Genomic DNA, 27,793 nt, shown 5'->3' on the forward strand with positions numbered 1-27,793 from the left:
CTAGCGCTACCAACCAAGTTTTCCGGAGAAGCTTCCAAGGTTCATGTCTTCCGTCGCCAGTGCCAGGCGTACTTAGAAGCCCGCCACGCCGAGTTTGCCCAAGAAGATGTCAAGGTGGTGTGGATTTTCAGTCTCCTAGATGGGCCTGCGGCCACTTGGGCGACGGCGCTGTACGATGCGGGTTCCACGCACCTAAACACCGCACAGCAATTTCTGAACCATCTTCGAAAAACCTGGGGGATTGAGGACGATGAGGAGGCGGCCGGCCACAAACTCCGGCGCCTCTTCCAAGGGGACAGACCGTTGTCCCGGTACATTGCCGAGTTCCGGGTGTTGGCTCAAAACACCGGCTGGAACGATGTAGCCCTCAGGGGGCAATTTCGCGAGGGCCTCAACCTCGAGATGCAGGAAGAAATCTCTAAGATAGTTCCCCCTGGGAACTCTTGAAAGACTCATCGCCCAATGTTTACGGGCTGAAATCCTGCTCGCCAATAAGAAACAGTGGCTCCGGTGCCAGAGTGGAAGAGCCGGGGTAAGGCCCTCCACTTCTACCAGTGTCCAGCCATGTCCAGTATGGAGACCCCCACCGCCAGCCCCTGGTCCCATGGGAAGTGAGGAGGAGCCGATGCAGTTGGGCAATGTGCGCCCCAGGCTGGATGTAGCTGAAAAGGCTCGCCGCCAACGTTTGAATCTGTGCTGGTACTGTGGAAATGGGGGCCACTTCGCCAAGGAGTGCCCAGCCAAGAAGAAGCGTCCCACCCGTCTGGCGGCGGCGGCCTCCGCGGAGGCGGAGGCAGCCGAGGCGGCTGGAACAAAGCCGGCGGGGGAAGCCAGCGACCGGGCGTAGAAGGGCTCGCCAACCCGGTCAAAAACTCCACTCAAGAGCTGCAAACGGGGGTCCTATTTCTCCTGGTGGTCACACTGTGGTCAGTAAAAAAAGGGACCCGTCATGATCCATGCCATGATAGACTCTGGGGCAACAAACAATTTCATCGATAGAGACTATGCTAACTCTCTGGGACTACAATATCATGATTTCAAGAACGCCCGGGTGGTGCAAGCCATAGACGGCCGACCCCTGAAGACAGGTCCAGTAAGCCAATGGACCGAGCCCACCAGAATGTGGATAAGGGAACACATGGAAGAAATCTCCTTCTTTGTTACCGAGGTTCCTCATTTCCCCGTGATCTTGGGTATCCCGTGGCTGACACTCCATGACCCAAACATCTCCTGGTCCAATTGAGAACTGCAGTTCGCCTCAAGATATTGCCAAAATCATTGTCTAGTAGCCAAAGTTTGCCAAGCCACAGGTGCAGAACCCATCATCACCTTGCCCAAGAAATATTCGGACTTTTGGGATGTATTCAATGAAAAAGAAGCCGAGAAACTACCCCCACATAGACCCTATGACTGTGCCATTGACTTGGTGGAGGGGGCCCCAATTCCGCGAGGACACCTCTACTCCCTGACTGAACCAGAGCAGGAAGCTCTCAGGGAGTTTATAGAGTCAAACCTCCGCAAGGGGTTCATCAGACCCTCTCAATCCCCAGCCGCTTCCCCAGTGATGTTTGTGAAAAAGAAATCAGGGGACCTACGCTTGGTTGTGGACTATCGGGCACTGAACAACATCACAAAGCGGAACCGCTACCCATTGCCATTGATCTCGGACCTATTGGACCGACTCCGAGGGGCCAAGGTTTACACCAAACTGGATCTCCGCGGGGCTTACAATCTGGTTCGCATAAGAGAGGGGGACGAATGGAAAACCGCCTTCCAGACCAAATTCGGATTATACGAGTCCCTAGTCATGAATTTCGGTTTATCTGGAGCCCCCGCAACATTCCAGCATTTTGTCAATGATATCTTCCAAGACTATCTAGATCGGTTCTTGATCATATATTTGGACGATTTTCTGGTGTATTCGAGATCACAGACGGAACACGACCAGCACGTCAGAATGGTGTTACAACGATTGCGGGATCATGGACTATATGCCAAGTTAGAAAAATGCGCTTTTGATTTGCAAGAGGTAGACTTCCTGGGATACCGCGTCTCGCCACTAGGACTATCCATGGACCCGGCAAAGGTTTCGGCCGTATTGGAATGGCGGGCGCCAACTAACAAAAAGGAAGTACAGCGCTTCTTGGGGTTTGCAAACTACTACCGCAAATTCATTCCAGACTTCGCTCGCTAGTCTGACCCAATCACCAGCTGCATACGAGGGAAACAGCCTTTCCGTTGGACAGAACAAGCTGAAAAAGGGTTCCATCAGCTAAAGCAATTATTCACGACCCAGCCAATTCTACAGCACCCTGATCCTGGAACCCCTTTCGTTGTGCAGGCTGATGCCTCTGATGTAGCAATAGGGGCTATACTGATGCAACCAGTGGGAGAACATCTCCATCCTTGTGCCTATTACTCACAACAACTAACGGCCCCAGAGAGGAACTATACCATTTGGGAAAAAGAACTCTTAGCCATAAAGGCAGCTTTTGAAAATTGGAGACATTGGTTAGAAGGGGCCAAGTTCCCCATCGAAGTTCATACTGATCATCGGAACTTAGAGCATCTAAGAACCGCACGAAAGCTAAACCAAAGGCAACAACGCTGGGCTTTGTTCTTTGAACGTTTTGACTTCCGGATCCATTATGTGACTCCGGCTCAGACCAAGCAAGCAGATGCCCTGTCACGGAAACCAGAGTATGCAGCAGGGCGCATAGACACCTCAGAATCTCGATTGCTGCAACCCGAGAACTTTGCCACGCTCACAGTGGGAAATACCAAATCCACTTCAATTGAACCTGCTTCTCCTAACCCAGAATCCCCTTTCACTCAAGAAATTAGAGCCAGTCAACAGACAGATGCCTGGGCCCAAGAACAGATTCGCCAAGGACTACGTTTCCCTTTCTCACTTAAGAACGGACTATTATGCTACAGGAATCATGTTTACATCCCTCCAGGCCCCGGCAGAGAAAAGGCACTTCGTTTGTGCCATGACAGCAAGCCTGCCGGACATTTTGGGCTATTCAAAACCATGCATCTGATTCTGCGGGATTTCTGGTGGCCCAAGATTCGCAAGGATGTGGAAAATTATGTCAACACCTGCCCTGTATGCCAGCGTTCCAAGACTCGAAGGGAGAAGCCGCCAGGGCTATTGCATCCCTTTCCCACACCTTCTCGCCCATGGGAGATAATTTCCGCGGATTTTATCACTGATCTACAACCATCCCTTGGATTCACCACGATTCTAGTAGTGGTGGACCTTTTCACCAAGATGGCCCATTTCATCCCCTGTGACGGCCTTCCCACGGCCAAAGAGACCGCAGACTTATTTCTTCAGCATGTATTCCGACTACATGGACTGCCCAAGAGTTTCGTCACTGACCGTGGATCTCAATTCACCTCTCGTTTTTGGAAAGCCCTGCAAAAACTATTGGGCATAGACTCCCGTTTGTCCTCAGCCCACCATCCTCAAACGGATGGACAAACTGAGCGGACCAATGCCACTTTGGAACAATATCTTCGCTGTTATGTAAACTACCAACAGGACAATTGGGCATCCCTATTACCTCTTTCAGAGTTTGCATACAACAACAGTGTTCAGAATTCTACTAAAGAAGCCCCGGTTTTTGCAAACTACGGTTTTCATCCTCGTTTCTTTCCTCCCGTCGGGGAGACCTCAGAAGTCCCTGCAGCAGAAGACTGGCTGCAAGAACTCACAGCGGTGCAAGAACTCTTACACCAGCAACTTGATCAAGCCAAGGAGGACTACAAATGCCACGCTGACAGCCATTGCCAGCCTGGTCCCGAGATCAAGGTAGGAGATCGGGTTCTATTGTCTACTCGCTTTTTGCCCTCCCACCGTCCCTGCCGGAAGTTAGATGCCCGTTTCATTGGTCCCTATCCAGTGGTGGCGCAACTTAACCCCGTGACTTTCAAACTCCAACTTCCGCGCTCCATGCGCATTCATCCGGTGTTCCATCGTTCCCTGCTCCTTCCGGCGGATGGTGTACGCCCCGACGCGAGCCGGCCGGCCCCCGCCCCTGTTTTGGTGGACGGAGAGGAGGAATTCGAGGTTCAGGACATTTTGGATTCTCGCTTCCATCGCCGCCGCCTTCAGTATCTCATTGACTGGGTGGGGTTTGGCCCCGAAGAATGCTCCTGGGAAGACGCTTCCTTAGTCCATGCCCCCGACTTAGTCCACCGCTTCCATCAGGCCTATCCTTCCAAGCCGCGGACCCGCGACTCTCGGGGACGGGCCCTGAATGAGGGGGGCCTTGGGAGAGGGGATAGTGTGATGCCTCATGGGCCTTGTAGTCCTGTTCCTAGTACTATCGTGGCAGATGAAGATGAAAACATGGGGTTTTCGCCGGTTCAACAAGAGCCGGAGTCCCTTCACCTGCCGGATGTTGATGTTTGCCCTCAAGAATTCAGTAAAACAGGCCTTGGGCATTACTCCCCTCCGTTTCCCAGGAAGGAATCTTACTCTAGAGACAGAGGAGTCAGAGAGGCAAATCGGAGGAGTTTACGGATCGCTGCCAAACAACAGGCTGATTAGGCCTGCTTCCCTTGGGAAATTGTAAGGAGCCATGCATCTGGACAGAGTTGGGTTTCGCTTCTCGTTCTCTAGGGAAAAAGATTGTTGGCAGGAAAACGAGACCCAATATAGGTGTTTGGCGCGAGAGATTCTTTGCGGAGTCAACAGATCAGCTTCAGGAGGGAGATCGTGTGTGGACTTCGTAACCCCAGTTCCTTGCCTCCCGGATCACGTATTCAAGTTTATGCATCGCCTTGCTTTCGACCATGGACCTTATTCCAGGATCCACGGATTACCTTGTTTCTAGTCACGGACCTAGTCAAGAACCAAGTTTATTTCCAGCCTTGTTGTTAAGCTTCATTGGACTTCCAAGACTCTGACATTTCCCCACACTATTGCTTGGCAAAAGTGTGTGTTTCGGTCAAGTGGATTAAAACTTTGAACTCTAATATCATTTATTGGACAATACATTTTTGGACTATATTTGACCTCATTTGAAAGGTCTGCTTCTGAACTATATTCTTCACTTGTTTTTATTGCTTTTATATATTTCCTTAATAAAGATATTAGATAGAGACTGGCCTCCGTGTATGGTTCTTGGTGCCCAGCTGACAGAGGTCTGACAGAACTATAACTCCTGGATGTCAAGGTCAGTCACCCCCAAACCCCACCAGTATGCAAATTTGGCCATGTTGGGTCTGTGCCACGTTAGTACTAGGTCCATCTCTGGTGGGGTTCAGAGTGCTCTTAAATTGCAGGTGAATTATACGTCCCAGTTCCTAAATCATGGTGAATTCTCCCCAAATCTCTCTCTCCAGATCAATTCTTCTGTTTGCTGTGTGTGCCATAGAAAAGGGTAGGAAAGGGTTAAGGCAGAGGCAGTGGTCAGTGTCATGCAAATGGAGAGAGAGAAAGAAACACTGGTATGTGCTCACTGTAACCTGCAATGTCTTGAGGGGGAATGAGTTGGTGGCTCCACAGCACTGGGAACTAGAGCCTGTTTGTGGAGGCCGGAGACTGTTTGTGTGAGCCACATACATACATACAGATTTTCACTTTTATTATGTTGAACTTGGCTATTAAATTTATTTCTTCAATGATACTACAGGATGAGATATTGTCAGATGAGGAAGAAATTGCTGGTGGTGGTGATAAAGGAGAATATGATAAAAAAGAGGACAAAGTCAAGGAAGAACAAAATTCCTCAGAGCATAAGGATAATCATACACCAAAAGATGTGACTCAGAGCAGTAAATCATGTGAGAGTGAGGAAAGCAATCATATGACTATAGAAACTATACAGGTAAACCATCCATTTGTTTTCAACATTGTACCTCTTGGACTTGAAGTGATTTATATCTTCCATTATCTACTGGACATACATTATATGTCAGCATTACACCAGGATTTGCTGTAGTGTTTAACTAGGAGAAAATAGTAGAAAAAATAATAACAACACACATTGAAGGGATGTGATGTACAATTTTGCCCCCCTTATGTAATGTAATATTTTAAAATTTTAATATGTCTGATTTTAATCTAATTTAATTTTAATTTCTGTGTTGTATATGTTTTTACGGCATTGAATAATTACCTCTATGTAAGCCGCCTTGAGTCCCCTTCAGGGTAGAGAAGGGTGGGATATAAATAGAGCAAATATATAAAAATAAACCCAAATAGAAGCCAAGGCAACTAATTTTACCACAAAAAAACCCTGGAAAAACACATTGACTCGCGGATATGATGAGAGTGGGAAATGCAACAGCTACTGGTAAATAAAAATGGATACCAATAAAATTACATTAATTGAAGCATCAATAAGTTAAATATTTTTGAATATTTAAATAAAACTGTATTTTTGTTGTGGTGCAGAAGGGAAGTAAAAAATAAAATCAAGCTGGCACTTCTTGGTGGCCAGATTACTAATTGGAGCAAATTACAGAGAGCAGTCAACCCTCCTGTTTAAGGAACTCCACTGGCTGCCGATCACTTTCCGGTCCCAATTCAAGGTGCAGGTTATCACCTACAAAGCCCTAAACAGTTTGGGACCTGCCTACCTTCGTGATCACGTTTCCCCCTATGAACTCTTCGATCTTCAGGGGAGACCCTCCTCTCGCCCCTGCTTCCATCGCAAGTGCAGCTTGTGGGGACGAGGGAGAGGGCCTTCTCGGTGACAAGCACCTACTCTGGAGCCTTTACGAAAGATTTAAAAACCTGGCTCTTCCAGTGTGCCTTCAATGACTGATCACATATATAACTCCTCAGTTTTGATTATCTCCAGGCCTGATGTATTGTTTTCTTGCCCTTTGAAAATAATCCACTCCGTTTACCCCACCTCCGAATTCTCCTATTACACTACAACACTTTATTATCTACCTCATCAGATTTTAATTATGCTCCCCTCATACTACTGCCCAGTGTTTTACTATTTTAATTTGTTATATGCTCTTATTTGGTCGGTTTTACTTATTATTACACTATTGTTTAAAATTGTGAAATTTTGTATAATTTTAATGTTGATGATGCTTGTTTTTGCTTTGAATTGTATCTTTATCTTGTTGTATTGTGGAAATTTGGGCTTGGCCCCATGTTAGCTGCCCCGAGTCCCTGTGGGGAGATGGAGGCAGGATACAAAAATAAAATTATTATTATTATTATTATTATTATTATTATTATTATTATTATTATTGACACCTTCTGCAAAGCTGTGTTTATCCTGTAGAATTCAAATTAACCGTTTTACAGTTTTTTGACAATACAACAGGGTATTTGATATTCTCTTTAACAAGTAATGCTTTCATGTTCCTTTTGTAGCCTTTTTTTAAAAAAAAATCTGTCACAATCAACTATTATTTATTTATTTACTTTATTTCTACCCTGCCTTTCTCACCCTGGAGGGGACTTGGCTTATAAAATATTTATACATGTATCTATTTATAGATGTATATATTTTTCCAAAAAATATCATTATGATTTCTTGTTTGCTTTTTTGTTTGTTTGTTACTTGTAGAAAGATGGTACTATTCCAGAGGAAGATGCCATTAAGCAAGGTGGGAAAATAAACAATTTTACATCCAACATTTAATATTTATGGTCCTGCTCCTCAAAGGAAAAAAGTTTCCTGTATTTTCCAAAGGCTTCCTAGCCTTTTTTGGGTTGCTAATTTTCATGTCAGTGTTTTTCTCAGTACTACTTAGTGTCTGGTACTGGCTCTGTAGAGTTTGATAAGGATCTTTCTGAGATCAGACCATGAAGGCTACGTCTCTTGGACAATGTTTTAGTAAGGTACTTCTGTGTTTGAAGACTGTCAGACATACCTTCCATTTTTCAATTGGTTGCATTAATTTTTATTATTATTTACTTCATTTATGCCCTACCTTCCTCCCCAAGAGGACTCAAAGCAGCTAACAGTCTTAGTTTTAGCAATGCAGAATAATCTATTATAGTTACAAAAGAACCAGGAAATATTAGGGTGGATTATTTGCTGTTTTTTTTTCCTTTCATGTTGAACATGTCCCCCCTTCTGTTGCCGGTAAACATTTTAGACAAAACATTTCATCTGCCATATAAATCTGGAGTTCACTTTAAAAACAAGAATAGCTAAAAATAGGCATGGGCTAAATAAAAGTGAAATTCTTGAGGTTTGGCTTTACTGTTTCATTCAAGATGCAAAGCCCATGATATTAAGTTTTGGATTTGATATAACTCAAAAAGGGTTTACTGAAATGGTGGCTCGTCTATTGTGTTATTTTTAGAGAGTGAGAAAGCTGAACTACATGCTACAAACTGTTCTGCTCCAGCCATTGAAGGCAGTCAAGACAAAACGACTGGAGGACTACTGGACAAAGCAAAAAGGGTAAAAAATTATGATGATGATGTAAACCTATGCAAACAGCAAACAGAAAACAATCCTTTTATTAATACATCTGATGCACACCTTCGAGACTGTGCAAAGCTATTTCAATTCAGTTTCATTTACTTTTCCTGTATCTCAAGACAATCGGTGTTGAAGTATGGTCTTTGGGCTTTGACCCTATCCAGCATATATGCTAACTCTATTTTTTCACTTTCGTCTGTACAGAGTAAGCAATAAAATGGGCTAGGGCCATATACATCTTTAATCTCTTGATGTGTCTATACAGATACACTCTATGAATACAGTTTAATGTATAACTATATAATAGTAGAAAACTAGTGTGGTGTTGTGGTGTGAGCAATGGAGTATGGCTCTGGAGACCACAGTTCAAATTGCTCCTTCAGCCATGGAAACCCACTGGGGTGACCTCAAGCAAGCCACTCTCTCTCAGTCGAGAAGGAGGTAAAGTTAACCCCCTCTGAACCATTTTTTCCAAGAGAACCCTGTGATACCATAAGGTAACCATAAGTTGGAAACAACTTGAAGACACACCGCAACATGTAATAGCAGACACATTTCTTTACAGAATGAGGTTGCGGATGTTAGAGGCAGGGCTTACATGTACAGCTCTAAGGCTTGCCCTCTGTTCAGACATAATACCTGCACAGAACAATCCTGAGGGATTTGTCAAGACTCTTGCTGAGAGTCAAGCTAGTATTCAATATACATTTCCTGGCTTTCCAATACCAGGCAAGAATGGATAATCTGTAAGTGTGATTTATGATCTGCACAATTGAATGTAGATCACACTTGATAAATGACAGTTTTATTTGAGTTTAATTATCCCCTTTTCCATGGGGTTTTGAACATTCTGACTAAAATCTCTTCCCTTTAGACTCAATATGCTGCTGTCAAACTTCTGTAAATTATTTCTTTACAACATGGATTGTTTTTACTTTGGCAGAACTCTGATGCGTGACAAATTATGTTGGCTACAATGAAAAACAGACCTTAAAATCCTTTTAGTGCATTAAAGCTTTTTTTTTTGCCTTTTTAAAATGTCAGATTGCTATGCAATATTTCTATCCTTTTCTCTAGATTTCGGTAGAAGATGATAAACATTCTGTGTTGACAAGCTGACTTGTAGTTTGATTTGTCAAGAAATAAGTTATAGCCCTTTTCTACATTCTATTAATTTAGAGCCAGTTCAGATTCATGCATGGAGAAACATGATACTATATGACATACCGATTTTAGACTGCATAAATTCAGACTACAAGTGAAAGAGGCTTAAATGTGTAAACACCTGTTCTTGTTTCTAATGTAAAGTTCATGCTAGGAAGATTTGTGTCAGTGAATCTCAGATGTATTGTCGAAGGCTTTCATGGCCAGAATCACTGGGTTGCTGTGAGTTTTCTGGGCATAGGGAACATAGTCATACAGCTCGGAAAACTGACAGCAACCCAAAATCTCAGATAGGTTTTTCTATATATAGGTAGCATTGAAAAAGAAATTGTGAAGGCATATTGAAACTTGGAATCACCAGCTTATAGTTTAAAGAGGTCCAGTGTGGAGGGGATGGTACCATGTTTGTACACATTTTTAAAAATTAAAAGGAATATGTAATCTAGTTCTAGATCTAGGCATTTCTAAGATAATTGTGTTGCAAGATAATTTGTCCCTTTATTACACTCAAAATACTCAAAATCAACTTTGTTTTCAGTTGTGTGTGCTTAGGATGGAAGTTAAACCAGTCTTGATAACTTGGAAAATATTGGTCATTGCTTGTTTAGATAGAATAGTACACACCAATTAAGATTTTCAGTCCCAAAACAGAATAATTGCCTGGGGATGTATCTCCCTTTATTTTGCAATCATAAATTTCTGCAATCTGTTTGGATGTTGTAAACAAACATCTGCTATCAGTTATCATACATCTGTCTGTTGCTTTGTTTCTGTTTCAGTAATTCGTTAGGAATGCTGCTTCTTTAGCCTCTTCCTATTGGCTGTAGTCATAATACTTTGTGTGGGTCATAAGTGAAATAATGTGCAAACTTCGTTGAAAGTTGAAATCAAGTGGGATTGAATTCCAAGAAATCACAGGGAATGAACTTGAGTCAGGTTTTGAGTCATCTCACTAGAAATATATATCGTTTCATATTGTCTCAAATTGCTCAAACATGTCCAGGCATATTGCTTTTTTTTACAACAAGATATAACCATTTTCAGTCTTTCTTGATTATTTTAGGGGTTATTTACAATTGTATGTCTGCTTTTTAGTTTTCCTTCTTTAAACGAAAGTCTTCAAGACAGAAGGACACATGCAACGGTGATGAAAACAAACCTGAAAAACTACCTCAAAGTGAGCAGGAAACACGGAATCAAGTGGCTGTATCTGATGTAAAGAGTAAAGATGAAAACCAGAACCATTCTGGGGAAAATCAAAAGGAGTTGCCACCAGTAAATAGGGACAGAAAATCATCCTCTACATGTCTAGTGCTCTAATGTTGAAAGGGATGGTATTTGCAAATATGGGGTGTCACGTCTGGAAGCTTGAAAACTGGTCATTTTATAGTTGAAAACAATAATGATTTCTATGTAATGATTCAAGTGATGGATTTGTGTTCGGGTAAAATGTACATATTCAGACTGATTTAGCTGATTTGCGGCTCACTTCCTCGTATTTATTTGTATTCCTAATTGTAGCTATTGCAACAGATATTGTTGTGGCTTTAATTCTTAAGTGTGTAATAAATATATAAATATATTTTTGTACTTCAAAAGTTTGATTAAGGCATTTGATGATTTTTCCTAAACCAATCTACAGCTGTAAATGCACATTATAAACACTCTTTTGGTTCAGGCACAAAAGCCAGAAGAATGACTGTTTTAAAATGTTTCTTTACTGGTTTGTTTAATTTTCAGAGGAAGCAATAAATTTCAAATGTATTTAAAGGTGCCATGTCTCTGTAGCAAGATAATTTTGCATTTTCTTAGTAAGTTTACAGTTCTTTACATGAATCAATGACATAATGCTTTCCTTTTTCACTACTTTGTTTCTGACTCTGAAACAGCTTTCATAACTTGAAACTTAAGAAACATAATTGAGTGGGGCTGTGGGAAGAGAAGAGGCTTGACTATACTGCAACTAATATAAACCTTATTTCCAGTTTCCTAATTGTTTCTATGATGTCTAGCTTCGTAGACATCAGTGGAATCATTACATTCATTAGGATGGACAGACCACTTTCTTCTAGATATTTTTTAAGAGAGAGCAGTAAATGTATAGGGCAAATATTAAGAGAGGGTTTTAATATTGAAATATAATGACTACAAATTATTTACATATTTTTTAAATGGATGGTGAAGAACAGAATTGTTAATACATTTTCTGTACCTTGGCTCGGTCATTAACCTAATTGAGGTTGTACTCATGAAATAAGATGAAGAGCTGGAAGAGCAGCGATGAAGTAACTATGTTAAGCTGTATCAGTGGTTACAAAAATTGGGAACATACATACAATAGTATTTCTTATCCTTGTGCTGGCAAGACTGCTGATTGACAGGTCAGCAGTATGAATCTGGGGAGAGCAGATGAGCTCCCTCTGTCAGCTCCAGCTCCTCATGCAGGGACATGAGAGAAGCCTCTCATAAGGATGGTAAAACATCAAACATCTGGGTATCTCATGGGCAACATCCTTGCAGACAGCCAATTTTCTCACACCAGAAGTGACTTGCAGTTTCCCAAGTCATTCCTGACATGGAAAAAAATCCATCAACAAATGTGAAAGCTGCACAGTGGAAGAAGCTGAAAAAAATTAAACCATTTGAAATGTGATTATTCCTCTAAATGCCACAATGAAGACTACATGGAGGTGAACTGACTCAGTCAAGGAATCCATGGCCCTGAATTTGCAAAGGTTGAGCAGGCCTATTAATACCAAGATGGCTTAAAGGGCTCCTGGTCATATGGTCACCATTAACTGAAGTTGACTTGATGGCTCATAACAGCAAAACAAGATGAGAATCTGACAAACCAAAGACAGACTTTGGTTTGCCAGATTCTCATCTTGTTTTGCTGTTATGACCTGGTCATTATATCACCAATCGCTCATTCATTTGTTTTCAGTTGTGATATTGATAGATAACTAGGCAAGCACACAACCTGCAAAAACACTCCAAATAATGAAAACTTAAAATAGCTTCATGTACAGAGAAACACTTGTCCAGTAGAAATCCGAAACAACCAAACAGTCTGTTGCATAAATGCAAGTTCTGCTGTTGGATTTGGTTTTTTTGTAGCTTGTGCAGCTTGAAAAGTTCTACAGAACCATCCAGGTGGTAAGAAAGGATAGAAGAAATACAGGTATCTGAATAGTGGATATTTATATGATTAAAAACACTTAAACTTAATATTTAAAATACTGCTTTATTTGTTCTCGAGGTAGACATAGTATTCAACTTCTCTACAATGGTTCTAGGTTCTTCATGCATAATACTTTCCTTTTTGTGACCATCTTGAAGGAAGCATACTATGTATAAAGTAATACATGGAGACACTCATTTAATTTTTGGATCTGTGGAAAGAAAGCCTTCTTTTGAAGGAGCACAGCTTGGGTGTCTTGGGTCCAGATTTTTCAGGTTACGGTTTAGCTAAATATCTGGTGCATCCATTTTTGGAGAAAATGAATTTTATTTACTCCCATGTTGGAATGTATTGCTATAAAAGCACTATGCTTGTGTTGCCTTTGAAGAGTGTCCAAAATTTTCAGCTGGTGCTGAATGCAGCTGCAAACTTTTGGCCAGAGCCAATTTTTAGGAGCATGTGGTTTCACTGTTGTATAATCTTTGTTGGTTCAAATCTGTTTTGGGTTCAACTTAAAGTGACATTTATTACATTTAAAGCTGTAGTGGCTTCTGACCTTCTAAGGCAGTGGTTCTCAACCTGTGGGTCCCCAGATGTTTTGGCCTTCAACTCCCAGAAATCCTAATAGCTGGTAATCTGGCAGGGAGTTGTAGGCCAAAATACCTGGGGACCCACAAGTTGAGAACCACTGTTCTAAGATAATCAGAGGACCCTGCTTTGCATCTTACCATTACTTGCCAAGTATAAAAAGCATGCAAACCCCGCTTGGAATAAAAAATAGTTTTTATCCCATACTGTAATACTGTAAGAAAGGGGTTGGTTGATCAGACAAAATATTGCCCTGTTGCAGCTTTGGATATTGTACTTCTGGTTATTAATGTTTTCTGATTATGGATTGGTTGTGAGGTTCCTTCAGTCTTCATCTTGAGAAAGAAAGGTGGGGTTCGGGCATTTTAAATACACAAATGTAGGCAACAAAGAAACTTTCCCACTACAAATATGCTTGCAACTTAAAATAGTGAGTAAATAAAAGGAGAGAGGGCTACGGAATCAAATGAAGCTCAGTCCCATCAACTACTTTGAGCAGGGATGGACAAAATCTGGTGTTTCGGATATTGTTAGACTGCAGCTTCCAGCATTCCCAACCATTGTGTTGGCTAGGAGTGATAGGAGTTTCACTTGGCTAAGTTGGAAATCAGAATTAGGAAGAGGGAGATTTTAAGAGATCAAGGGGCATTCACTCCAAGAAGGCTCTATCTTATGTCCCCACCTGTGTAGGTAGTGGGATAGGGAAGGGCCTCCACTAAATATACTGGAGTCCAGTCAGACAACCTGGACCTAAGTTGTAAAGCACTCTTCAAAGACGGTCCCTTGTGGAGCACACCGCACAAGAGAGCATTCATGAACATCAATAGATACATCTGCAAGTATAAGGGCACCACATATGCAAATCTGCACCAACAACTGAAACTAATACTGACAAAAAGGGCTGACCTCTTTCATAGGAGAATTCATGCACATGTAAGCAAAGTCAGGCCTAGTTAGTACTTGGGTGGGAGATAACCAAGGAGTGCCGGGTATTCCCAGCTATATTCAGAAGAAGGCAATGGCAAACTACCTCTCAATATTCATTACCTAAGAAAACATGAAAGTAATGGGGTTGTCATTAGTCAATGGGCAGCTTAAAGGCACTTTATACTTCCCCGTGACCCCTAAAGGATTCCAGCCAAAAAGGCCTTCTTGTAAGACAGCTAGAAGAACTGAAAATATGCATAACCAAGAAAGATGGACTTTGTGTAGATTTGGCATGGCAGGGACAGTCACAAGATTTTATTTAGAAGTGGTTAAAGACCTCTCTTGTCCAGTATCCTCTGCTAACTAGATGTCTCTGGAAGGCCCACAGGTCAGACGGTAGTCCTTGCTGTTGGTCTCCAGGAACTGGCACTCAAAAGCATGCTGCCATAAAACTGCTTAAGACAAAGAACAAACACCCTCCTTGGTGAAATTGTAAACAGTACTCTTCTTTGCACCATTACTAGAATGTGAATCAATGAAGAAAAAAGGAGGAAAGAACATGCATTACCGGTTATAGACCAGAGTATTGTCAATATCAGAAACTATCAAAATGTGCAGCTAGGTCCTGTTAAAGGTTTCAAATGCATTCTGACCACTGAATAGCATAAGTAATGCACTATTCATGGATTCAAACATCCATTATTTGAATATATATCTATATATAATTGGGTCATTCCAAGCCAAGTGGTCTCAAATTTAAAAAAGTTCCCACCATCATGTTCTCCAATTTTGTTCAAATTTTAGCTGTAGCACCAGTCAGGTGTTAAACTAAGTTTCCCAATATTTGAGGTCTCTAACCGCAATAGGTGCTGATCTAGATCCCCTTATCTGAAGGGTAGTCAGTCAGCATGCACACAACATTTAACAACATGCCATTTTGGGGTCTAATGGTCACACTGCAAAAGAAAAACATATCACTCTTGTAGAGCAAATTTTTCTGTTTCAGATGATACCGTGTTTCCCCGAAAATAAGACAGTGTCTTATATTATTTTTTACTCCCAAAGATGCGCTAGGTCTTATTTTCAGGGGATGTCTTATTTTTCCATGAAGAAGAATTCACATTTATTGTTGAACAAAAAATGAACATTTATTCTATACTGTCATCACAAACCAACATAACCAAACCAGACAAACTGTGACTTCTGTCAAGAATTTCTTGTTACTACCATTATTTCCATATACTGTACAACTGGTATGTACATTTACCAATCCTCCATGCTATGGTGTTTTGTTTGGTGGACGCCGGGCATGCTTCCAAACAAAAACTTGCTAGGTCTTACTTTTGGGGGAGGCCTTATATTTAGCAATTCAGCAAAACCTCTACTAGGTCTTATTTTTTGGGGAAGTCTTATTTTAGGGGAAACAGGGTAGTATTCACAAGCATATTCAGGTAGACTCTTTTTTAATACTTGGCTTTGAACTTTGGACCGAGATCTTCAAACTGATGTCAAACTTGTAAAGTTTCTTTTTAAAGCCTGGAAAAGGCCCAAGTCTTTCAAGGAAGAGCCTTGAGTCCGAGGCAGGCAGCTTTCTTGTGTGCAGCCAACCACCGTGGTCTGGGTTACAGGAACAACTAGCGAGGGAGGGAGGAGGGAACCCAAGAAGTGGCGAGAGGCCTCCTCCTCCTCCTCCTCCTCCTTCTCCAGAAGAAAAGCAGGGTGTCATCATGAGTCTGGTCTCTTCCCCTTCCCAACTTCTGGGCATCCCTCCCCCTTTCCTTCCGGCACTCATAAATCAAGGGTAGGAAGAAGAGAGAAGGAAAATATTCGCAGAGAGGAGAACACAGTGAAGAGTTGTGAAAAAAAAACCCTCTGAAGTGTTGGAATTTGGGAAGGCTCCTAAAGCCTAACAAAGGAAGGGAGTCTGAGCGGCAGTGGGGTGGTCGGGCGACGTTGTGTAGACAGGAGACGCTTAGAGGGTCCTCTTCTGAAGGTCCCCCAGAAATTTGGAGAGGATCTCCTCCTGAGGAGGGTGCCCTTCCAGGGGGCTGCAGACGCAGCGGGGAGGAGCCTTGCCGGGGAGGGGGAAGAGAGACTGAGGGAGAGGGAGAGAGAGCCCCATAGCCGAGCCAGGCCCGGCCCCTCCCCGCTTCCCGGCCCCACTTGGGCAGGCAGGCAGCCTCTGGAGCCGGAGCAGGAGGCTTTCTGCAGCCGCGGAACATGAGGAGCCCTTCGCTCGGCTTGGCGCTGCTGCTGCTGCTGCTGGCGGTGGGGGCGCGCCTCAGCCTCGCCTACCCAGGTAGGCAGCCCGGGGGGGGGGGGGGTCCTGGAGGGAGGCTTCTGGGGTGCCCTCCTTGCCGGGGGGGGGGGGCGTCTAAAGGAGGGCAGGGGTCGCTTGGCAACTGGCACAGAAGCCCAACCGTGCGTTTGGGAAGGTCGGCCCCCTTCGCGGGCTCCCCATGCTTTCAGAAAGAAGAGGGAATACTCAGAAACCACCGTCGGATCGCAATACTGTCGCACAAGACCTTTCCTGGCGAGTCTGTGGGCGCATCTAATCTAACGCTGGTCTCCCAGGTGTTTTGGACTTCCTTTCCTAGAATCTCCGATTGTTTGCCAATGCGGGTGAGACTTCTGAAAGTCTGGGAATCATTGATCCACACTATAGAATGAATGCAAATTGACACCATTTCAGCTGTCATAGCTCCATGCTATGGATTCCTGGGAGTTGTAGTTGGATAAGATCTGTAATCTCCTCTGCCAAAAGAGTGCTGTGACCTTTCTGGAAGCGTTCTCTTCTGAGGTTTTACCCACATCTATGTCAGGCACCCTCAAAGGTTTGGAAGTCTGTTGGAAACTAGGCAAATGGGGTTTATATATCTGTGGAAGGTCCAGGATGGGAGAAAGAACTCTTGTCTGTTGGAGGCAAGTGTGAATGGTGCAATTAATCATCTTGATTAGCATTGAAAAGCCTGGCAGCTTCAAGGTCTGGCTGATTCCTGCCTGGGGGAGCCTTTTTAGGAGGTGTTACCTGGCCCTGATTGTTTCATGCCTGGAATTCCCTTGTCTTCTGAGTGTTGTTCTTTATTTACTGTCCTGACTTTAGAGTTTTTAAATACCTGTAGCCAGATGTTGTTCATTTTCATGGTTTCCTCCTTTCTGTTGAAATTGTCCACATGCTTCATTGACTTCTCTGTGTAGTCTGACATGGTGGTTGTGAGAGTGGTCCAGAATTTCTGTGTTCTCAAATAATATGGTGTATCCAGGTTGGCTCATCAAGTGCTCTGCTATGGCTCACTTCTCTGCTTGAGTTAGTCTGCAGTACCTTTCATGTTCATTTATTTGTGTCCTGATTTACTGTCCTGATTCGTAAAATCAGGACAGTAAATAAAGAACACCACTCAGAAAACAGAGGAATTCCAGACATGAAACAATCAGGGCCAGTTAACACTTTCTTCCAACAGACAAGAGTCCTTTCTCTCACCCTGGACATTCCACAGATATATAAACCCCACTTGCCTCGTTTCCAACAGACCTCACAACCTCTGAGGATGCCTGCCATAGATGTGGGTGAAACTTCAAGAGAGAATGCTTCTGGAACATGGTCATACAGCCCGGAAAACTCACAACAACCTAACTGATTCCGGCCATGAAACCCTTCGATAACACACGGTGCCAACACCTTACCAAAGTACAACCCCCATGGTTCCATACCATTGAGCCATGGCAGTTAAAGTTATGTCAAATTGTATTAGTTCTACTGCTTTGAGAGTGTATTTCATTTCAAGAGAAGCATTTTGAATTACAAACTTTGTGTGCCTCGGAGCCCTGCAGGAGGTGGTTGTGGGAACCAAAATGGACCATCCCGGTTGACCCTGCTTGTGTCCTGCAGAAGCCCAGTTTTAACACACATGTTTCTAAGACAACTATGTCAGTGTCTGGCTGTCACTCTCAATCTATACATTAATGAAATGAATCATCTGGCATATGCACTTCATACTTGGCAGAACCGGCAAAAAGCATTTACATGAGCCAGCACATTCTCCTAGGTCGTTTTGTCTGTTTTGGCCGTGTACCAAGTGGAGAAGTTGGAAGTGTTATCGTGCATGTAATGCTTGATCTGGAAAGCATAGCAGAGCACTTGTGGCTGGAGTCCTTTCTAAACAAAGGGTATATCTACACTGTAGTATTAATGCAGTTTGATACTTCTTTAACTGCCATGGCTTAGTGTTATGAAATTATGAGAGCTGTAGTTTGGTGAGGCACCAGCACTCAGGCAGAGATGGCTAAAGGCTTTGTAAAACTACAGTTCCCATGGTTTCATAGCAATGAGCCAGCACAGCTAAAGTGGTGCAAATGTACTCTTCCTTGCTGTGATTACTTGTGACATGTGAGCATGGTGATCTGACTGTAAGGCATGCATAGGCCGTAATGACCAGGTTTCAACATGATGTTGCATTGTTTCACTGATTAAAAACAAACAAACATGTCATTGTCGTGTTTAAGATCCTGACTCAGAAACCTGGATCTACTCTTCAATCTACAACAAGCTTTCTGTGTTGTGGGAACCAACACATGCCAGTTTTGCTGTGGCTACCATGCATCTCTTTTCTGTTGCAGAGAGTTGCAGATGGCATTATGGATTCTCAAAGAGGGGTGCTTTTGACTAAACATCTTTTCTGTCACCTGTGTTAGTGACAGGACTGTAGAACTGATGTTTCTTGATAGCCCTCCCAAGTAGTTGTTCAGTGATTTTAAAACAAACAAACAAAAAGAATAGGTAAAGGTAAATGTTTTCCCCTGACATTAAATCTAGTCGTGTCCGATTCTGGGGGTTGGTGCTCATCTCCATTTCTAAGCCAGCACTGTCCATAGACGTAGATGTGGCTAGCATGACTGCATGACTGCCAGAGTGGTACCTATTGACCTACTCACGGTTGCATGTTTTCAGACTGCTAGGTTGTCAGAAGCTGGGTCTAATAGCGGGAGCTCACCCCGTTCCCTGGATTCAAACTGCTAACCTTTTGGTCAGCAAGTTCAGCAGCTCAGCGTTTAAACAATCTAAATGAAACTAAGAGGAGCTATAAGGTCATACATTTTGATTCTGTGCTGGGTAGTTTGATTTTCTTTCTAAAACTCATTTGTCAATGGCTCTGCTTTTGTTCAGATTTCTGTTTGCTGTTGACACAGGACTGTCACATATTAACCATTTCCTCTTTTTGTAATAACTTCTGCAGCAAACCGAGAAGCTTGCTTAAGAATTGATGTGATGCACAGGTCAGTTTGCCGCCAGCTTTCATTCCAGAATAATTTCTTAAGAGCAGGAAGGGTTACATAGGTAATGTAAAAGGAACTCCATCAGTCTTCATAAACCTGCCATGGCTTTTGTAGTTTCCATTTGAAAGCTAGCTCATGGAAGTCAGGAAATGCTGGCAAGATGACCCAATATGTTCTAATATTCAGGCATAATTTTATATGGTTTAAGCTTGCCAAAGGACATGGTTTTTAATTTACTCTTTATATTATTGACGGTTTTGCTTTTTTAATGTAATTGTTATCTGTATTAGAAAATAGTTTGTATGTGTGCAGACTGACTCAGAGAGCGTTGTGTCATTACCCCATAATTGTATCTGTTTAACTTTAGGGTTTACACCCCATGTGGGAGCAGTTTGAAATACATAAAAAGCTATTATTTCAAATTGCACATTAATTGGTAAAACTGCCATTGATATTTGTAAGCAGTAGCTGATCCCTTAGTTAAAATCTTACACATAGTTTTTTCTATGTAAGTTTGTTAGAATAAAAATGTCTTTTTTCTAAGTTTACTGGGGACAGAGATCCATAGTATAAGCATCGCATGGAGATAATACTCTTTCTTGCTTTTAGCAATCTCAGCTTCACATAAAGATGGTTTCTGGAATAAATCTTCTTCTGATAACCCTCATGTGTAGAGAGACAAGATGCTAAGGCAGTCTTCACTTATAATGAGCATTGTGAATTCTTTGTGGAAACAAATTGGATGTTACAGTAATTGGATTCTTTCACAACCATGTATTTGTCTTTAAATACCTTAAGGACTGCAACAAAGAGGAGGATGCAGACTTTTTTTCTTCATTGGAGGGTAGAACTAGGGGCCCTCCCAAACAGGCCCTATAACCCAGGATCCGATCCCAGATTTTCTGCTTTAGATTGGATTATATCTGCATTGCCAGATAATCTGGGATAAACAGAAAGCCTGGGATATGATCCTGGGATATAGGAACTGTTTGGAAGGGTTTATTTAGATCGAACAGTAGGAGTAACATCTTACTAGTGAGCATGATTTGGCGGTGGAATCAATTGCCATAGAAGTGGTAGGTCTTCTTTTCTGGATGTCTTCAGGAAGAGGCTGGAGAACTACCTGCTTGGGATGCTGTAGTTGGAGATCCTTCATTGAGAAGGAGTTGAGCCTGTTGGCCTATGAGGGTTCTTTCAGCTCTATGATTCTTTACCAATGCTGCATGTTCCCTTTTAGTTTGCTCTTGGTAGCTAATGATCTGCTGTGTTCTGAACCAAACTAATAGAAGCTTCTCAAGTGTTGAAGCGGAGCTCCAAATAAAAATCTTAAGGGCAAGTATATCCAGAAGCAAATTAACTTTCTCTAGAACTGATTCAAACTGGCAAATCAACCTGGACTGCAAGATAACCTGGGATAAGCTGATAATCTAGGATCAGATTCTGGGATATAGGGTAGTGTATATCTAGCCTAAGATAGAAAAAGATCTAGCAGTCACCTAGCGCTCAAGGAAAAGGAGCACCTCCAAGTTGCTCAACTAGACCATTCAGCAAAAGTGTACATCTATCAAGTTACATAGTAGAACTTCTACCTTTACCATTAGTACAGTACATGTATCTCCATCTTGTCTAGACTGAACTTCAGTTTGTTTATTCTTAGTGTTCTACCCGGATTTCTTTCCCAGGCAACTGTCAAGAGTCAGACGCCAGTTAACATACAAAACAGAGTTTATTCCGAAGATAAGCCAAAAAATAACATAAACACAGGAAATATCCTTGAAACACTTCACTTTTCAGTGTTTTGAGAGTAGATTGGACAATAATAACTCAAAAACGAGCCACGCTAATTTCCCATGCTGGCATTCAATAAAAAACTAAATAACGCTTCAATTCAGCTTTGGAAAACAAATAGAGTTAATTGCTGGAAAATAAACAAACTAGAAAAGCAGTAAAGTTGCTTCCACGGTGCAGATATGCTGAGAGCCTCAAAGGAATGATGAATAGCCGTCGTCAGAAGAATCCAAGGTCAGGTCAGGAGGCAGCAGAAATTCCAAAAGACAAACCAATAGTCAGAAGCCGGGAGTAGCCATCAGTCAGAGGGCGTAGACAGAAGCCAGGTCAAATTCAATCCAAAGTCCGAAGAGGGTGCAGTCATCCAAAACAGGTCCACGATAAGACACAGCGAGAGCCAAGCTAGATGATATCAGCAGATTCAAATCATAGTCCAAGTCCAGTCTTCATGGAAACACAGAGATCCCAATGGCGCCTCAGCAACACCTTGCCACACGCAAACTGCAGTGGCCAAACATTCCCATTTTATTCCCCTTTCTCCTGGGTAACCAAACACTCACACCCAAACACCAGGTGTCCCAAATCTACTCAGAGTCTGAACTCCACACAGCTAGAGCTCGTGGATCTGGAGTACCTAGCAATTTGTCAGAGTCCCAATCATCCTGCCCACACTTAGCCCCATGAACACTTAAAGAACCATCCTCCTTCTCCAAGCATCACAATTGGGATCAGCTCCTGCAGAAACCCCAGGTTCAGAAGTATCCATAAGCCCCAAATCCCCAGACATCTCCGGTGCCCATTCAGTGCCCGCTTCCCCAGCCACCACTTGTTCCTCAGCATCCATCTCCCCATCTGAATCTTCCTCAGAAGATCCCCCATATAGCTCTCTAAGTCGCTTCCTGCGCAACTCCTCCAGTGAACCCTCATGACGAGGGTTTTTTCTTCCTCTTCGAATTCCATCACCATCAACCATAATCCCCGAAGGCGCAGTCACAACACTATCCCTCCCCGCAAAGGCCCCACCCACTGGAATTAATGTGGGATCCGAGACCTCTGTAATTACTGAGGGCCTGTTACATGATGTGTCCAGTTTCAGTAAAGACCGGTGAAACACCGGATGAACCTTCAGCGTGGAAGGCAATCGCAATCGAAACGCCACAGGAGAGACCTTAGTAACAATGGGGAAAGGACCTAAGTACCGAGCCCCAAATTTCCCCGCATGCGTCCTGATATGCTTAGCAGACAACCACACCATGTCCCCTTCTTTCAATTCCACTCCAGGCTGACGATGTTTGTCAGCTTGTGACTTTTGCGTTGCTTTAGCTTCCACCAGAAGCTTCCTCGCAACGTCTTGCAAGGCCTTGAGTTCACTGGAACGATACACTGGATCCGGCGACACAGTATTTTGCGCAGGCGCTACTACTCCACGTGGATGGCAACCATACATGATTTCAAAAGGCGAGTATTGGCTAGCGCTATGTGTCGCCGCGTTATACGCAAACTCTGCCACCGGTACCCATTGAACCCAATCCCCAGCTTGCTGCAAACAGTCTTCTGCTCATTTCTCCCAGCTGTATCATCTTCCTCTTCATTTGGCAAACACATTTACGGCAGTTTAAAAGAAAGGGGGTGAACATTTCATTAACTTTCCTCTGCAGGGTGGCCAGAGTTCAGGGTAAAACCATGTCTTTTAACTCTGCAATCCCTGTGCAACATTTGCAGTTCTCGGCTGAAGGATGCCTTTGAAGATGAATCTTAGTGTAGTAGTTATCTTTATAGCACACACAAATATCATTACTATTTCCCTGCAAGTACATTTTTTGCATTCATCAATTCAATGTCATCCATAAATAGCTGTATGTACATGATTTGTTACATTATTTTGTGTGTGTGTGTGTGTGTGTGTGTGCGTGTGCTTGCACACACAAACACACACACACACACTTATGCGTGAAGGAGAGACTGAGCAAAACATAGGAGAGAGGTAGATTCAAGTCAGAAATATGAACCAGTACCCATAGATGACTCCTCTCTTTAAAAGCACTCAAGATTATACCACACTAAGGCAATCTCTTACAACAGTGTTTCTCAACCTGTGAGTCCCCAGATGCTTTTGACCTTCAACTCCCAGAAATCCTAACAGCTGGTAAACTAGCTGGGATTTCTGGGAGTTGTAGGCCAAAACACCCGAAGACTCACAGGTTGAGAAACACTAGGTGATTTCTTCTAGTCTACCTGGTGTAACACAAGAGATACATGTGAGGTCAAATGGATTGATATCATATTTGTAAAATATGTATTTTAGACTTTCTGAATTGAGTGTCCTGTGATAATGCGGCATGTCTCATTAAGAGCCACATCCATTGTTTTAGCATGGTGAGTTGCATTCCACACTGGGCATGCATATTCAGCAGCAGAGTAGCAAAGCACAAGGGTAGACGTCTTCACTGTGTCAGGTTGTGATCCCCAGGTTGTGCCAGTCAGCTTTCGTATGATGTAATTTCTAGTGCCCACTTTTTGCTTGATAGTAAAGCAGTGCTTCTTTTAAGTCCGAGTATGGTCCAGGGTAACTCCCAAGTATTTTGGTGTGCTGCAATGCTCCAGTGGGATTCCTTCCCGGGTAAGTTTTGAATTGGAGTTATGATGAAAGGCTTTTTAAAACTGTTAAAAATACCAATTGAGCTAAGAGTGTGTTTGATTGCAAGTGAATAATTGAAAAGCAATACAGTTATATTAATTACCTTTTTTCAGACCTGTAGTAACAGAGCTGTCATTTACTTGATAAGAGGTTGGAAAACATACTTTACATAAGCAATAGTTTACTGAATACTGTAAAGTAAACTAATTAACTGGTGATAAGCCGAGATACAAATTTTTGTTGTTGTTATAATTCAACTGATGACCAACAAAGAGTTAATGCGATGATGATGAACAAAATGCTATGAATTTGGCACAAGCATGCAGACTCATTGGCCTCTTCAGTATCACCTATATACCCCCCAATTTTATACACTGATAAATCACAGTAATTTAAAAGCTGGAGGCAAATTGAACTCTTAGAATCTGAAATCTGTTTTGCAAAGGGAAACCCTTTCAAATAGAGCACATAGTATTAGAGTGAACAGGTGAAGAAAAGATTTTTTGGTTTCACCTAGTTCAGATAATGTCCTTTTCCAATCAAACGTTTAGGTAAGAAGGACCTTGAAGGGCAGTTACAAAATTTGAACAGAAAGCATTTCTTCTCCCTATAATTCAGATGATCTGATTTAATTTATTTATAAACTATGAATTCAGAAAGCCTCTGGGAAAAGATTTTAAAATAGCCTTGGAACAAATTGGAGATATATTTTATAACAAAGGTCTTTGATAAAGCTTTGTACACAACCTGGCCACAAACTTTTTCCATATAGATCAATGTTTGCCCTCTCTAAGAAAAATATTATTGAATTTGCATACTATTGAATTTGCATACTAATTGCATGAATAGATAACTGGGCTTATTTAGATAAAGGTAAAGGTTTTCCCCTGACATTAAGTCTAGTCATGTCCGACTCTGGGGGTTGGTGTTCATCTCCATTTCTAAGATCCAGCATTGTCCGTAGACACCTCCAAGGTCATGTGGCCGGTACGACTGCACGGAGTGCCGTTACCTTCCCGCTGGAGAGGTACCTATTGATCTACTCTCATTTGCATGTTTTTGAACTGCTAGGTTGGCAGAAGCTGGGATTAACAGCGGGAGCTCACCCCGCTCCCCGGTTTCGAACCGCCAACCTTTTGGTAAGCAAGTTCAGCAGCTCAGCTGTTTAACCCGTTGCACCATTGGGGGCTCCTGGGCTCATCCAGACAAAACACAAAATCTAGGGTAAGTCTGGAGAATCCCTGTGCTTGCTACGGTAGATTGTCCACCGCTTTCCCACTGGAGTGAAGGCCCAGAGTCCAGATGGATCAGTCAGATCAAATGTTTGGTGCCACTGGATGGCTGTCCTTACCTTTGCTGATATTTATTGCTGCAGCAGATTGCTTATGGTCATTGCCAGTTGCCTTTGTTGACATCAGCAAGGGTGTGCATGTGGCCTGGAGAAAGGGAGGAGGTGCTTTCCCCCTCTTTTCCCCAGGTTGCATGGGTAGCTTTACTGCTGTCAGGAAAGGTGTCAGGCAAGAGCCACGCACTTTCCAGAGTACCGTGGCTGGCTGCCAGTGACAAACAACAGCAAAGATAAGTTCCATCCCCCTTTCTATGCATCACAGAGTGCAGGAAAAAGGGAAATGCAACACTTCCTATGTGTATAATATACCTGTTTCAAATAAAACTGGGCCAGCTGTCCACTTCAACCCCAGAAACTCCAGAACACACTCGGGGCCCTTCCACACAGCCATATAACCCAGAATATCAAAGCAGAAAATCTCACAATATCTGCTTTGAATAGGCTTATCAGAGGCCACACTGCCATATATTCCAGTTCAAAGCAGAAAATGCAGAAAGGGCCTCAGACTTCTGCTAATGCAAGTAAAACCAGATTAATTGGTTTTTCCCTGCATTGTGGGTCGGAAGTTCTTAGGTGTAATGTGGACATCCAGAAATGACTTTTCACACAATCTGAGGTTTCTGGCCCATATAGACAAGCCCTTCATCTGATAGGTTCTGAGTGGGTTTCGGGGGGATGGTTCCTAGAATATATGTGGATTAATTGTCCTAAAATCATCCAATTTTGGAATGAAATACTTCATCAGTCAAATGATGAAGCAGAATATACAGTTCCAAAATGTGAATTTTGCTTACTTTTGCTGCAGGTAATGCAGCTTTACCAAACAAGCAATTAAAATCTAGAACATTAGATGTCGCTGGAGGAGAGATATCAAGGGCATGGAAATCAGTGGAGAGTCTGATCAATTTGGAGATGGTTAGACTCTGGTGGGTTGCTTTTGTAGAAAAATTAATCTCCTATGCCCAGTTAAATAGAGAAGAAATAACAAAGAACACTTTTATGAAACTCTGCTCCCCATTAATTAGCTATACTACAGATCATCTCTCTACATGAAGTCTGCTATCAACCCATTGCAATTGCAATCGATGTTTGGCTAAAACCAAATGTAAAATAAACACATTTCACTATGAAATAAATAAATGAGTCAATCCTAAAAGTGCTGCTAGATTTGTCCTTTCTCTCTCCACCCCCTCACCATAACTTTTTATATGGAAATACATGTATCCCCTAAGAAGACATTACAGTTGTACTTTTGTGTGTTTTTCCGCACTTCATCAGTTCTGGATTAACATAAAGCCTGTCTAAACCTTAGCCAACATACTATGGCAACAGACAAGTTTGAGTTAGCCAGCCTGTCTCCTCTCTGACTTACCACAAAGGTCAGTCCTTCTGAGAACTGTGGTACAAACTGGCAGTTTGGGGAGGATTTCTGTCCATGTTTTTCATAGTTACTTTTTTGTTCTGATGAGAAATTGTCTCCATTTCATGTGTCAAAAAATAAACATAATTTATATTTAGAAATTAGGGATGCCAGACATTGAGCTCTGAAATATGCTCCAATAATATACATTAGAATGAATTTGTGACTGCTTCACAAATGGAAGTATTTTTTTTAAATCACAGTTAGCAGAAAGCCATAATATTGCAGTGGCAAAAACATCACAAGAGTATGGATGTTCCCTGTGTAGATCTCACCTTATCAGTGGCAAAATCACAAAATCATATGTTGCTTTAAAGACTAATAAATATAAAGTATACATTGTCATCAGTTAGAATAAACTTCACCAGTAGCATGAGGTATTATCTTAAATTGGTCAGCATACAGTGGGCTCTTGATATCCACTGTGATTTGGTTGCAGGACTTCTGTGGATACCAAAATCCATACATGCTTATGTCCCATTTTATACAATGGCATAGTAGAATTGCATATCTTACATCAAATGGCAAAATTAAGGTTGGCTTTTCAGATCTTATATTTTAGAGGAAGGCAATGGAAAACCCAATGAAATTCATTAGGTCACCATAGATCAGCCGGCAGTTTGAAGACATTAGTACACTTGGATGACTAACAGGAGTAAGAAACCTGTTATCAGTCACACAACCAGCATGAGGACTGGTTAAGAATGACAGAGTCATAGTACAGTAGAGTCTCACTTATCCAACATAAACTGGCCGGCAGAATGTTGGATAAGCGAATATGTTGGATAATAAAGAGACATTAAGGAAAAGCCAATTAAACATCAAATTAGGTTATGATTTTACAAATTAAGCACCAAAACATCATGTTATACAACAAATTTGACAGAAAAAGTAGTTCAGTATGAAGTAATGCTATGTAGTAATTACTGTATTTACGAATTTAGCACCAAAATATCATGATGTATTGAAAACATTGACACAAAAATGCGTTGGATAATCCAGAACGTTGGATAAGAGAGTGTTGGATAAGTGAGATTCTACTGTACAACTT

At 42.3% G+C, this 27,793-nt stretch overlaps 2 protein-coding genes across 5 annotated transcripts in view; both read left to right on the top strand.

Annotated features, from left to right (window-relative positions):
- The window catches only part of rpgr (retinitis pigmentosa GTPase regulator), a 47,382-nt gene extending 36,030 nt beyond the window's left edge, over window positions 1-11,352 (top strand). The window contains exons 15-18 of the mRNA XM_008107382.3: window positions 5,646-5,840; window positions 7,548-7,587; window positions 8,293-8,393; window positions 10,674-11,352. Of these exons, the coding sequence (XP_008105589.3) occupies window positions 5,646-5,840; window positions 7,548-7,587; window positions 8,293-8,393; window positions 10,674-10,898 (561 nt within the window). The 3' untranslated portion in view covers window positions 10,899-11,352. The remainder of the gene's footprint in view (window positions 1-5,645; window positions 5,841-7,547; window positions 7,588-8,292; window positions 8,394-10,673) is intronic.
- Window positions 11,353-16,010: 4,658 nt separating this feature from the next.
- Window positions 16,011-27,793, top strand: part of srpx (sushi repeat containing protein X-linked) — a 45,440-nt gene continuing 33,657 nt past the window's right edge. For 2 of the 4 annotated variants that reach the window (XM_003218931.3, XM_008107380.2), the window contains exon 1: window positions 16,011-16,573. In XM_003218931.3, coding sequence (XP_003218979.1) covers window positions 16,495-16,573 — 79 coding nt within the window. In that variant the 5' untranslated portion in view covers window positions 16,011-16,494. The remainder of the gene's footprint in view (window positions 16,574-27,793) is intronic. The other 2 variants (XM_008107381.2, XM_062977195.1) reach the window with 2 other exon arrangements.

The sequence above is a fragment of the Anolis carolinensis genome, chromosome 3 (genome assembly GCF_035594765.1).
Source record: "Anolis carolinensis isolate JA03-04 chromosome 3, rAnoCar3.1.pri, whole genome shotgun sequence".
NCBI lineage: Eukaryota > Metazoa > Chordata > Lepidosauria > Squamata > Dactyloidae > Anolis > Anolis carolinensis.